General features: G+C 36.4%; 1 protein-coding gene across 8 annotated transcripts in view; it reads right to left on the reverse strand.

Annotated features, from left to right (window-relative positions):
* Positions 1 to 14,811, reverse strand: part of TTC21B (tetratricopeptide repeat domain 21B) — a 99,336-nt gene that overhangs the window by 25,143 nt on the left and 59,382 nt on the right. For all 8 annotated transcript variants that reach the window (XR_005020576.1, XR_005020574.1, XR_005020578.1 and 5 more), the window contains 3 exons: positions 3,742 to 3,892; positions 3,378 to 3,539; positions 1,087 to 1,282 (listed from right to left, as the gene is read on the reverse strand). Coding sequence is in view for 3 of the 8 variants with exons in the window: in XM_036857623.1 (XP_036713518.1) it covers positions 1,087 to 1,282; positions 3,378 to 3,539; positions 3,742 to 3,892 (509 nt within the window). In the remaining 5 variants the exon portion in view is untranslated. The remainder of the gene's footprint in view (positions 1 to 1,086; positions 1,283 to 3,377; positions 3,540 to 3,741; positions 3,893 to 14,811) is intronic.

Here is a 14,811-nt window from a genome sequence, read left to right on the forward strand (position 1 = left end):
CTGCACAGTCAATTCAACGGAGCACCCTGAGCACTACTTCAATGTCAGCAGAAGGGCTCCGCTTGAGGATGGAGCTGAGCGGCTGCTGCCTTGCTGTTTCGTCCCCAGGGCGGCTTACAGTGGCGGTCAAGTGCCACCATGGATACTTGCACCCAAACACCAACAGGAGTCGCAGGTTTTCCAAAGCCCTCCAGGGTCCTGGGAGGCAGGGGGGAGGGGTCACTGTAGGAGGTTTTGGTCATTTACTGCTGCTGCTGTGACCTCTGAACCACAAGAAAACACAGCAAAATTCTGTACATCCTGTGAGAGGCCCCACATGATGAGTCTCCCACGGCTTACAACACCAGTGAGTAGAAGAACATGAAATCCCAAGTGCATGCTTAGAACTAGCTACTACCAACTGTTGATGGGCTGGGTACCTAGAATTCCTTCCTTAATAACAAGTAATTGGAGAAATACAGCACTGTGTGAGCGAAGGAAAAATAAAAGGCCCAGAGGGTGAGAAGGGCAGTGGATCTGAATGGGCTGAAAAGAGGAGAAAGCCTTTGATCTAATAATAATAAAATAATTTATCATTAATTAATATTTAATATTTATTATTATTATCGCAGGGGGTGATTTCAGTGTCACTAAAGAACAACATCATTATCTGCATGACTGAATTATAAGTTGTCAGTACTGATCTCACTTAGCTCTACAGCTGGAAAAATTTCAAGTTCACGTAAGTGAAAAGGTGAGATATCAAGGCAGCCAGGTGTTTGTTTTCACTTAGTAAGTTAACCTAGGCTACACTTACAACACAGAGGATAAAGCCATTCCCTTGAGAATTAATTTATGCCCTCTTGCAGAATTTCCTTTCTCTAGAACTCACTGTTCTAATAGAGATAAACATAACACATCAACATGTAAAAACGCCTCCTCTGAAAACAAAGGTACATGATGTAAAATCATACCAAACTATGTATCTAATTTTTAATAATAGTAAATAATGAAGTCAATCTTCAGAAAACAAATAACTAATTAAAGTACATATTTCAACACCACCAAGGAAAGCTAACATGAAGTTGGAAAAGAAAATCTACTAACCTCCGACGTTGCTATTTCAGTGAAGGTATTCAATGCCTGCTCGACATTAGATTTCTGTTTGGTAGCCATTAGGCAACAGTTTTCCATTATGCGAAGCTGTACGTGACCCTGAACAGTCTGAGGTTTTAGTTCCTTAAGGAGCTTTTCTGCTGTTCTCACTGCTAACTGCACAGACTCTTGCTTCTCAGTTGAATTACTGTATACAATAAAAAATAAATCTATGTCTATCACTCATGAAGTAAAATTCATTGAGATGAGGGTACATTGGTTTCTATTTTTCTCACCAGTTTAAAAGTAATCCTATTGAAGAATGTCACTCATTCTCCTCTAATACAAAGTAAAGCACAGTTACAGTTTTAAAAACAAAACTAACATAGCTTCAATAAAACACCATTAAACGTTTATTCACTTTAGACTGAAAACAAAAATTGGGTACTATCAACCTGTGGTTAAGTGTGTTCATTTTAGCTAATATAAAACTAGAATTCAGGGTAAGTAGAATCATACAATTATCAAATAGCATACCTACTCAGAAAACAAAAGAAACAAGGGAGACTATAAAATACTGTAAATCAACTATATACTTCAATTCAAAAATAATTAATTAAAAAAAAAAGGAGGGAGCAGAAAGTAACTAACTTTGTTAAAGCACTTGCTATGTGCCAAGCACTGTGTTATTTCATTCAATGTATGTTGAATCCATTTTATATATGAGAAAACCAAGGCTCCAACACATAAAGTAATTTGCCAAAGGTCACATAACTAATAGATTTGAATCTAAGTTTGCCAGACATATAAAGTATACTTAATGCTCCTCACCCAGTTGCCTATTAGGCTCTCAAAAAATAAATTCTTTATTTGTCAAAAGGTTATAAATTTTAAGTGCAATAACAATTTGAATGTCTAATAGCAATTTTCTTATACACATACCCACACCCAGATATAATACATAAATAAATCAATTAATGAAAGGAAATTAAATTCTTAAAGCCTAATCACTAAAGCTATTGATCTTCTTCTCAGGCTTTTACCTTCTCTAAAACATTTTACGCTGTTGGTAATCTTCTTTCAAGCTCCCCTCCTTTTGTTTCTTCTATAAGATTAGGTTTCCTTCTCTTTCCACCAGTCATTGCCCTTTCCTTACCTCCCTTCCTCCAATCTCCTTAAAAGTTAGCACACCCCAAATTTAGTTCTCAGACTTCTGTCACTACATTCTACTCGAAAAGAGGCCATTCATGGGGTTCCAACTACCCACTCTGAGCACCTATCCCCCAAATCTGTATCTCAAGCTGTGACCTCCCTTCTGAGTTCTATATTCCAAATTTGGTATTTTCAACCTATTGCTGAAGATTTCCATGGGGACAGCCTATAGTTGCAAAACAGAATGTTACCTTAACCTTTCTAAAACAAACAAAAAATAAAAAAGCCTCTCCCCCGCTCTAAATCTTTCAATGGTCTCTGTAATCCAAGCCTTCAGGACTGCCACTGAAACCTCTCAGCAGTCGGGTTCTCATTTCCCCCACTCCTCTATGCAGCTCCCCCTGACTGCTCTGCACTATGATTTCTATGAATTCCTGCAACACTTAATATCAATTTAACTCACTTCTGTTTTGTTGCAGACTGAACGGCTTCAGACACTGTCTTGCCGACCAGGTAAATTGCATGCATGCTCCTGGGGGCAGAAATGACCTCTCCTACTCCCCTTACACCCTTATACACTCCCCACCCTGCCTTCCCTGACCCTGAGGAGAGGGCAAGCAACAAGTGCAGGCTGACAGAAGTATAACCACTTACCCGCAGTGCACCACAGTGGCCAACAGCTGGAGCTCTGAGGCCAGGGTGGACTCAGTCTAAATCTTGCCTCCACCATTTTCTAACTCCATCACGTTAGGTTAACTTGGAGCTTTTTCACACATTGTTAAAGGGAATAAATAAGGCAATGCATATAAAGTATACAGCCAAGATCTGGCAGAGAGCCATCTGTTAAGAAGTTACTATTATTATTATTATTATGCGGACAATTTTTGCCGAGGTAATCACACACTATGATTCATTCTATTTTCCACAGAGCAACTAGGGGAGTGTCTTCGATAGCAGGTCTGTTCTGATTTAGAAAACTTTCTAAAAGTATGTCATGCTTGTTTCAGAGAACAGTTATTCCAGCTATGATTTATTCACTAAACTGCCATTAGTGCTATCCTGGAATTTAGTTCTCTTTTATAAGATATCCTTGCTTATTATCCCTAACAAGTGTTTCTGGAAAAAAGCGTAACTTGTCAAATACTACTCACCCCAGGTCTCCATCCAGATTTTCAAATACTTCACCTCCAACAGTTTCATTGTCTGGATTCAAACAGATTTCTATCATATTATAAAGGGCATTTTGGCCCCAGTCACTGTCTTTCCGAGCCTTATTAAAATGTCGAAGGGCATCATTTGGTTCTCCTGTATACCTTGTTAGATGTTTAAAAAAAATTACTTATTGCAGTCACTAACTACAAACTTTAAGTCGTTTATAATTTATTTTTAATTTATTTGGTAAATAAAACGATTATATTTTAAAATACAGAATTTTTAAAATTCAAAGTATATTGTACTTTAGTCACAATGAGGAAAACAACCTATTATGTAGAATTTATTTGCCAATAAATTTACCAAAGATATAATCCTTTACAGTACTGAAATCCTGGCTCCAGCTTTGCTCTGGAGTTACGTTTCTCAGCCATTAAGAAAAATCTCGGAACATCCTCAAGTTTCCCACATCTTCTTAGGAGATCAATTAAACGAGATAATGTCATATAATTATCTAGAAACAAAGAACATTTCAGTTATGGACATTCTATAGCTTTTGTTTTGATGGTTAAAATCCTACTTCATTAAAGTATACTTTGCTTCAAATGAAGTGCAATTTAAATATAAATTTAAATTTAGTGCCTTAGGGGTTATAAGTCCCTAAAGAGACTGTACAGACAACGGATGATTTATCAAATGATAAGGGATGGGTTGGTCTGGTCACAGTTAGAGAATGTTCAATATAGGCAAATCTATAAAAATGTACATTTGTTGTGCCTTACTTTTCAATCGTCATTCCTGGGACCAAAACCTTCTAGAAACAGCCTCTGTATAATCTAAACTCTTAAATGTAAAATTCAGTAGGATCAATTTGATTGCACAGGACTAGTCTACCTCTGAGACCTGCTTTCCTACTTACTGCAGCTAGGAAGCAGGTGAGAACAGTACACCTTGATGATAATGTTTAGGGTGGGCAATTAGGAATTTTACTCCAGACGTGCCTTAAGGTGTACATGTACCTAACACACTCGATACCAGCTTACTATATTATAACCTTAACATATTAGTCCCAGTATTTTAATCCTATTTTATCTTCTTCTAAGGAAAAAGAACTAGTTATTTAGTCCCAGGTATAATTTCCTGGCAGGTTTCTAGAATGGCTTCTTCTAATTCTATTGAGTTCTTTCTCATCACTAAGATACTAAATATTGAGAATCATGTTAATACATTTTAAGATAGTGAAAATAATGTATGGACACTTTAGAAAATTTGGAAAAGTACAGAAAGTATAAAGGAGAAAAAAAATCACTCATATTCCCACCAACTAGAGATTACCACATTTTGGTACTTTTCCTGTCATACATTTATGAGTAAAAATCAATCTATAAATATTTAAATGTAAACAGTGAAATATGTTGCTTACATATATACAAAGTTGGAGTCACACTTGGGGTTCTGATTTTGATTCAACATTATATAGTAAACATTTCCCAATTGTCATTAAATGGACTTCAAAAACACTTTAGTGACTGCACAATATTCTATTATATTGATGGCTCACATTTTATTTCTCTATAGTTGTGTTTTTTATGTATTAATATTTGGGCTCACAAGTTTCAATTAGCACAGGACTCATAATAGGGAATTTATAAAAATCCTTATTTATATAAGCTATTCGATTCACTTTGATACGGTGAATTCCTAGAATTAAAACACACATAGAAACAAAAACTTTTAAAAGAAATTTATCCTGATTCTATCTTCCAAGAAAAGAGAAGATACCGTATAATCCAGCACTTCCACTTCTGGGTATATACCCCCAAGAACTGAAAGCAGGCACCTAATCAAATATTTGTATACCAGTGTTCACAGCAGCGTTATTCACAGTAGCCAAAGGTGGAAACAACCCAAATGTCCACCAATGGATGCATGGATAAACAAAACATGATATATACATATAATGGCATATTATTCAACTTGAAAAGGAAATTCTGACATGCTACAACATGGATAACCCTTGAAGACATTATATTAAGTGAAATAAGCCAGACAAAAAAGGACAATACTGTATGATTCCACTTGTATAAGGTATCTAGAGGAATCAAAGTCACAGAGGCAGAAAGTAGCTGGTGGTTGCCAGGGCCTACAGGGAATGATGAGTTAGTGTACAGAATTTCAGTTTGGAATGATGAAAAAGTTCTTGAGATGGATCACGGTGATGGTTACACAAAAATGTGAATGTACTTAATGCCACTGAACGATACACTTAAGAATGGCTAACATGGCAAATTTTACGTATGTTTTAGCAAAATATCATTAAAAAAGGAACCTCTGTAGGCTTTGCATCTATTCTTTTACATGATGTCAAAATAATCCAGGTTGACAATATCATTTGCCTTTTAAAAAATTTTTATTGACGTATAGTTGATTTACAATGTTGTGTGAATTTCTGCTGTACAGAAAAGTGATTCAGTTACACATATATATACTTTTTAAAATATTCTTTTCCATTGTGGTTAATCACAGGATACTAAATATAGTTCTGCTATACAGTAGGACATTGCTGTTTATTCATTCCACATATAATAGCTTACCTCTGCTGACCCCAACCTCCCACTCCATCCCTCCTCCAGCCCCCTCTGCCATGGCAACTACAAATCTGTTCTCTATGTCCTTGAGTCTGTTTTGTAGATAGGTTCGTTTGAGTCGTATTTTAGATTCCACACATAAGTGATATTACATGGTATTTGTCTTTCTCTTTCTGACTTACTTCGCTTAGTATGATAATCTCTAGTTGCATCCCTGTTGCTGCAAATGGCATTATTTCATTCTTTTTTATGGCTGAGTAGTATTCCATTGTATGTATGTACCATATCTTCTTTATCCATTCCTCTATCAATGGACATTTAAATTGTTCCATGTCTTGGCTACTGTGAACAGTGCTGCTATGAACACAGGGGTGCACGTTGCTTTTTGGATTAGAGTTTTGTCTGGATATATGCCCAGGAGTGGGATTGCTGGATCATAAATGTAATTCTATTTTTAGTTTTCCCAGGAAGCTTCACACTGTTTTCTGTAGTGTCTGTACCAACTTACATTCCCACCAACAGTGGAGGAGGGTTCCCTTTTCTCCACATCATCTTCAGCATTTGTTATTTATAGATTTTTTAATGATGGACATTCTGACCAGTGTGAGGTGGTACTTCATTGTAGTTTTGATTTGCATTTCTCTAATAATTAGCGATGTTGAACATCTTTTCATGTGCCTATTGGCCATTTGTATTTATTCTTTGGAGAAATGTCTATTTAGGTCTTCTATCCATTTTTCAATTGGGTTTTTTTTTATTGTTGAGTTGTATGAGCTGTTTGTGTATTTTGGAAATTAAGCCCTTGTTAGTTGTATAGTTTGCAAATATTTTCCCCCTTTCTGTGGGCTGTCCTCTTATTCTGTTTATGGTTTCCTTTCCTGTGCAGAAGCTTTACTCTTTCAAAGAACCAGCTCTTGGTTTTACTGATATTTTCTATTTCTTTAATCTCTATCTTATTTCCTTTATGATCTCTATTATTTCCTTCCTTCTGCTGACTTCAGGTTTTGTTTGTTCTTCTTTTTCTAATTCTTTTAAGTGGTACATTAGGCTGTTGAAGATTTTTCTTGTTTTTTGAGGAAGGCCTATATTGCTATAACCTTCCCTCTAAGAAATGCTCTTGCCATACCTCACAGATTTTGTATGGTTGCGTTTTCATTGTCATTTGTCTCCAGGTATTTTTTAATTTCCTCTTTGATTTCATTATTTACCCACTGGTTTTTTAGCAGCATGTTGTTTAGTCTCCATGAAATCATTTTTTTCTCATTTCTTTTTCTGTGGTTGATTTCTAGTTTTATGCCATTGTTGTCAGAAAAGATGCTTGAGATAATTTCTATACTCTTAAATTTGTTGAGGCCTGTCTTGTGCCCTAGTATGTGGTCAGTCCTAGAGAATGTTCCATGTGCACTTGAAAAGAATGTGTATTCTGTTTTTTTGGATGCAATGTCCTGAACATATCAATTAAGTCTAACTGTTCGACGATATCATTTAGGATCTCTGTAGCCTTAGTGATTTTCTGTCCAGAAGACCTGTCCATTGATGTGAGTGGGGTGTAAATGTCTCCTACTATTATTGTATTCTTGGCAATTTCCCCCTTTAGTATTTGTTTTATGTATTTGGGTGCTCCTATATTAAGTACATATATGTTGATGAGTATAAAATCCTCTTCTTGTATTGAGCCTTTTATCATTATAGTGTCCTTCTTTATCTATCTTTATGGTCTTTGTTCCAATGTCTATTTTGTCTGATATGAGCAATGAAACTCCTGATTTCCTTTTATTTCCATTTGCATGAAATATCTTTTTCCATCTATTCACTTTCAATCTACGTGTGTCCTTTGCCCTAAAGTGGGTCTCTTGTAGGCAGCATATTGTAGGCTCTTGTTTTCTTTATCTAATCTGCCACTCTGTGTCTTTTGATTGGAGCACTTACTCCATTGACATTTAAGGTAATTATTGATAGATATGTATTTATTGCATTTTAACCTTGTTTTCCAGTTGATTTTATATTTCTGCTTGGTCCCTTTTTTTTTCTTTTTGTTTTTCCTTTTGTGGTTTGATTGTTTTCTTTTGTATTATACTTATGTTCTCTTCTTTTTGGTTTCTGTGAATCTAGTGTATGTTTTTGACTTGTGGTTACCTTGTTTTTCAAGTATGTTAACCCCATCCTATATCTACTTGCTTTAGACTGGTAGTCATATACGCTCAAACACATTCTAGGAAATGAAAAAAAAAAAATCCACTTTTTCTTACCCTCCTCACCCATCTTTTTACATCTTCATGTTCTTCCTTTTGCTGTTCATTGTGGTTATCATCACTTCCACAGAAATTTTCTGATTTTTTTTTTAATCTGTGTACTGGCTTATTCAGGTGATTTGCTTTCCAATTGTGATTTTCTCTTTCCTATATATTCTTACTTCTTTTCTTTTAGAGAAGACTTTTCAATATTTCCTTAAGGATAGGCTTAGTATTGCTGTATTCTTTTAGTTTTTGCTTGTCTGAGAAATTTTTTTTTTTTACATATCAGTAAAGCTGTTCTTACATTATTTTTTTTTAATTTTTATTTTATATTGGAGTACAGTCAAGTGTACAGCAAAGTGATTCAGTTATACATACACATGTATCTTTTCCCATTTAGGTTATTAGACAATATTGAGCAGAGTTCCCTGTGCTATACAGTAAGTAGGTCCTTCTCTATTTTAAATATAGTAGTGTGTATGTATCAATCCCAAACTCCCAATTTATCCCTCCCCCCAACGTTTCCCCTTTGGTAACTGTAAGTTTGTCTTCTAAGTCTGTGAGTCTGTTCCTGTTTTGTAAATAAGTTCATTTGTATCATTTTTTTTGGATTCCGCATAGAGTGACATCATATGATATTTGCCTGTCTGACTTACTTCACTTAATATGATAATCTCCAGGTCCATCCATGTTGCTGCAAATGGCATTACTTTGTTCTTTTTATTGGCTGAGTAATATTCCATTGGATATATGTACTACATCTTCTTTATCCAATCATCTGTTGATGGACGTTTAGGTTGCTTCCATGTCTTGGCTATTGTAAACAGCGCTGCAATGAACACTGGGAAGCATGTATCTTTTTGAATTATGGTTTTCTCTGGATATATGCCCAGGAGTGGGACTGCCAGATCATATATATGGTAGCTCTATTTTTAGTTTTTTAAGGAACCTCCATACTATTCTCCATAGTGGCTGTATCAATTTACCTTGCCACCAACAGTGCAGGAGGGTTCCCTTTTCTCCACACCCTCTTCAGCATTTATTGTTTGTAGACCTTTTGATGATGGCCCTTCTGACTGGTGTAAGGTGATACCTCATTGTTGTTTTGATTTGCATTTCTCTAATAATTAGTGGTGCTGAGCATCTTTTCATGTGCCTCGTGGCCATCTAAATGTCTTCTTTGGAGAAATGTCTGTTTAGGTTTTCTGCCCAATTTTTGATTGGGTTGTTTGTTTTTTTGCTATTGAGCTGCATGAGGTGTTTGTAGATTTTGGAGATTAATCCCTTGTTAGGCACATCATTTGCAAATATTTTCTCTCATTATGTGGGTTGTCTTTTTGTTTTGTTTATGGTTTTCTTTGCTGTGCAACAGCTTTTGAGTTTAATTAGGTCCCATTTACTTATTTTCATTTTTATTTTCATTACTCTAGGAGGTGGATGAAAAAGATATTGCTCCGATTTATGTCAAAGAGTGTTCTGCTTATGTTTTCCTCTAAGAGTTTTATAGCATCAGGCCTTACATTTAGGTCTTTAATACATTTTAAGTTTATTTTTCAAAAGGGTGTTACATGTACCAAAATGTTCATTGCAGCTCTATTTACAACAGCCAGGACAAGGAAGCAACCTAAGTGTCCACCAACAGATGAAAGGATAAAGAAGATGTGGCACATATATACAATGGAATATTACTCAGCCATAAAAAGAAACGAAATTGAGTTATTTGTAATGAGGTGGATGGACCTAGAGTCTGTCATACAGAGTGAAGTAAGTCAGAAAGAGAAAAACAAACACTGTATGCTAACACATATATAGGGAATCTAAATAAAAAAAAAAAAGGTCATGAAGAACCTAGGGGCAAGACGGGAATAAAAACACAGACCTACTAGAGAATGGACTTGAGGATATGGGGAGGGGGAAGGGTAAGCTGGGACAAAGTGAGAGAGTGGCATGGACATATATACACTACCAAACATAAAATAGCTAGCTAGTGGGAAGCAACCGCATAGCACTGGGAGATCAGCTCGGTGCTTTGTGACCACCTAGAGGGGTGGGATAGGGAGGGTGGGAGGGAGGGAGACACAAGAGGGAAGAGATATGGGGACATATGCATATGTATAACTGATTCACTTTGTCATAAAGCAGAAACTAACACACCACTGTAAAGCAATTATACTCCAATAAAAATATTTTTTAAAAAAAGGGTGTTAAAGAATGTTCTAATTTCTTTCTTTTACATTAACTGTCCAGTTTTCCCAGCACAATTTACTAAAGAGATGTCTTTTCACCATTGTATAGTCTTGCCTCCTTTGTCATAAGATTAATTGACCATAGGTGCATGGTTTTATTTCCGGGCTTTCTATCCTGATCCATTGATCTATATTTCTGTTTTTGTGCCAGTACCAAACTGTCTTGATGACTGTAGCTTTGTAGAATAGTCTGAAGTCAGGGAGCCTGATTCCTCCAGCTCCATTTTTCTTTCTGAAGATTGCTTTGGCTATTTGGGTCTTTTGTGTCTCCATACAAATTTAAAATTTTTTGTTCTAGGCTGTGAAAAGATGCCATTGGTAATCTGCTAGGGATTGCAGTGAATCTGTCGATTGCCTTGGGGAGTATAGTCATTGTGACAACATTGATTCTTCCAATCCAAGAACATGTTATATCTTTCCATCTGTTTGTGTCATCATTGATTTCTTTCATCGGTGTCTTATAGTTTTCAGAATTACAGGTGTTTTGTCTTCTTAGGTAGGTTTCTTCCTGAGTATTTTATTCTTTTTGATGTGATGGTAAATGGGATTGTTTCTTCAATTTCTCTTTCTGATCTTTCGTTGTGAGTGTATAGGAATGCAAGAGGTTTCTGTGTATTAATTTTGTATCCTGCAACTTTACTGAATTCATTGATGGATTCCGGTAGTTTTCTGGTGGCACCTTTAGAATTTTCTATGTATAGTATCGTGTCATCTGGAAACAATGACAGTTTTACTTCTTTTCCAATTTGGATTCCTTTTATTTCTTTTTCTTCTCTGATTGCCACGGGTAGGACTTCCAAAACTATGTTGAATAAAAGTGGCAAGAGAGGACATCCTCATCTTGTTCCTGATCTTAGAGGAAATGCTTTCAGCTTTTCACCGTTGAGTATGATGTTAGCTGTAGGTCTGTCATATATGGCCTTTATTATGTTGAGGTATGTTCCCTCTATTCCCACTTTCTGGAGAGTTTTTATCATAAATCGGTGTTGAATTTTGTCAAAACCTTTTTCTGCATTTACTGAGACGATGATATGGTTTTTATGCTTCTGTTTGTTGATGTGGTGTATCACATTGACTGATTTGCGGACATTGAAAAATCCTTGCATCCCTGCGATAAATCCCACTTGATCATAGTGTATGATCCTTTTAATGTATTGTTGGATTTGGTTTGCTAGTATTTTATTGAGTGTTTTTGCATCTGTGTTCATCAGTAATACTGGCCTGCAGTTTTCTTTTTTTTCTGGTATCTTTGTCTGGTTTTGGTATCAGGATGATGGTGGCCTCATAAAATGAGTTTGGGAGTGTTCTTTCCTCTGCAGCATTTTGGAATACTTTCAGAAGGATAGGTGTTAAGTCTTCTCTAAATGTTTGATAGAATTCACCTGTGAAGCCATCTGGTCCTGCACTTTTGTTTGTTGGAAGTTTTTTGATCACAGTTTCAATTTCAGTATTTGTGATTGGTCTATTCATATTTGCAATTTCTTCCTGATTCAGTATTGGGAAATTGTATCTTTCTAAGAGTTTGTCATTTCTTCCAGGTTGTCCATTTTGTTGGCATATAGTTGCTTGTAGTGTCTCTTATGATCCTTTGTACTTCTGTGGTGTCCATTGTAACTTCTCCTTTTTCATTTCTAATTGTATTGATTTGTGCCCTCTCCTTTTTTTTCTTAATGAGTCTGGCTAAAGGTTTAGCAATTTTGTTTATCTTTTCAGAGAACCATCTTTTAGTTTCACTGATCTTTTCTATTGTTTTCTTCAACTCTATTTCATTTATTTCTGCTCTGATCTTTATGATTTCTTTCCTTCTACTAACTTTAGGTTTTGTTTGCTCTTCTCTCTCTAGTTGCTTTAGGTGTAAGGTTAGGTTATTTGAGCTTTTTCTTGTTTCCTGAGGTAAGCTTGCATTGCTATAACTTCCCTCTTAGAACTGCTCTTTCTGTGTCCCATAGGTTTTGGACCATTGTGCTTTTGTCGACATTTGTCTCTAGGTATTTCTTCATTTCCTCTTTGATTTCTTCAGTGATCCACTGCTTCTTTAGTAGCATATTGTTTAAGCGCCATGTGTTTTTGTTTTTTTACAGTTTTTTCTTGTAGTTGATTTCTAATCTCACAGCATCGTGGTTGAAAAGATGCTTGATCTGATTTCCATTTTCTTAAATTAACCGTGGCTTGCTTTGAGGCCCAGCATGTGATCAGTCCTGGAGAATGTTCCATGTGCACTTGAGAAGAATGTGTATTCTGCTGCTTTTGGATGTAATGCTGTATAAATATCATTTAAGTTCACCTGGTCTAACGTGTCATTTAAGGCCTGTGTTTCCTTATTGATTTTTTTGTCTGGATGATCTGTCCATTGATGAAAGTTGGGTGTTAAAGTCCCCCACTCTTATTGTGTTACTGTCGATTTCTCCTTTTATGGCTGTTACTATTTGCCTTATATATTGCGGTGCTTCTATGTTGGGTGCATATATACTTAAAATTGTTGCATCTTTTTCTTGGATTGATCCCTTGATCATTATGTAATGTCCTTCTCTGTCTCTTGTAACAGTCTTTATTTTAAAATCTACTTTGTCTGATATGAGTATTGCTACTCCAGCTTTCTTTAAATTTCCATTTGCATGGAATACCTTCTTCCATCACCTCACTTTCAGTCTGTATGTGTCTCTAGATCTGAAGTGGGTCTCTTGTAGACAGCATATATACAGGTCTTGTTTTTGTACACATTCAGTCAGTCTATGTCTTTTGGTTAGACTATTTAAACCATTTACATCTAAGGTAATTATCAATATGTATGTCCTGTTACCATTTTATTAACTGCTTTGGATTTGTTTTTGTAGGTCTTTTTTCTTCCCTTCCTCTTTTGTTCTCTTCTCTTGTGATTTGATGACTAACTTTAGTGCGGTGTTTGGATTCCTTTTTCTTTTCTCTGTATCTATTGTAGATTTTCAGTATGTGGTTACCATGAAGTGTTTTTTTTTTGTTGTTTAAAGATTTTTTGATGTGGACCAATTTTAAAGTCTTTATTGAATTTTGTTACAACGTTGCTTCTGTTTTATATTTTGGTCTTTTGGCCCCAAGGCATCTGGGATCTTAGCTCCCTGACCAGGGATCGAACCTGCACCCCCTGCATTGGAAGGCGAAGTCTTAATCACTGGACTGCCAGGGAAGTCCCTACTGTGTTTTGATATAGCAGTCTATGTATAAATAAGATTGTTTTAAGTTGCTGGTCTTTTAATTTTAAATGCATTTTCAGTATCCTGTATTTGTACTCTCCTCTTCTCATGACTGCTGGTTTTGATGTCATATTTGTGTGTGGATGATTTTCTACCTCTGTGCTTCCTGTACTGGGGTATCTGTTTCCTTCTTTAGGTTTGAGAAGTTTTCTGCCATAATTTCTTCAAATGCATTTTCCACCCCCTATTCTCTTTCTACCCCTCCTGGAATCCCTATTATGCATAAATTTGCATGGTTTATATTATCCCATAGATCTCTTATATTGTTTTCATTTTTTTTCATTTGGCTTTCTGTCTTCTGTCCTGATTGGGTGATTTCCATTATTCTATCTTCCAGGTCACTTATTCATTCTTCTGCCTTATTTCTTCTGCTATTCATTGCCTTTAGTTCAGTTTTTGGAGTTTTCTAATTTTTCTTGGTTCCTCTTTATAGTTTCTAGTTCCTTTTTACAGTACTCTGCATTTCTTTCAACAGACTTTCTTAATTCCTTCAGTATTTTCATTATCTCCTTTTTGAAATTGGTGTCTATTAGACTGAAGAGATCTGTTTCATTGTTTGTTCTTTCAGGGGAATTCTCTTGGTCTTTTAACTGGGAATGGTTCCTCTGCTTCTTCATTTTATTTATATTTCTCTTATTCTGTGAGTTTAGGAGAAACAGTTATCTATAGTGGTCTTGGAGGGCTATTTATATGTGGGAGCATCCCTATGTAGCTCGTGTGGGTTTAATATTTTTGGTGCAAGGGCTGTTTTTAGTATGGATGCCTGTCGCCGCTTTCCTCAGTATGTGCTGGTCGTTATCCCCTTGAAGGGGGTGCACAGATGCAGCAGCTGGTGTCTGGTTGTGGGGTTTTCAGCAGTGGTGGCAGCTCACGCGCACCCCTGGAGCACACAATGGGAGCAGAGGTGGCTCACGACTGCTCCTGGAGTCCAGCAGGGCGGAGTTGGTGGCTTGAGACCACTCCTAAAGTACAGGGGCGGTGGTGGCTCACAGTTGGTCCTGAAGCGTAGGAGACAGTGGTGGCTCACAATTGCTTTTGGAGCTCATGCAGGCTGTGTCTTGCCACCTGAGAGCTCACGCAGGAAAAAAAGCTGTAATGGCGGGCCCCACCCCTCCCCTTGTGCACCACCCACACA

The sequence above is a fragment of the Balaenoptera musculus genome, chromosome 7 (genome assembly GCF_009873245.2).
Source record: "Balaenoptera musculus isolate JJ_BM4_2016_0621 chromosome 7, mBalMus1.pri.v3, whole genome shotgun sequence".
NCBI classification, from domain to species: domain Eukaryota; kingdom Metazoa; phylum Chordata; class Mammalia; order Artiodactyla; family Balaenopteridae; genus Balaenoptera; species Balaenoptera musculus.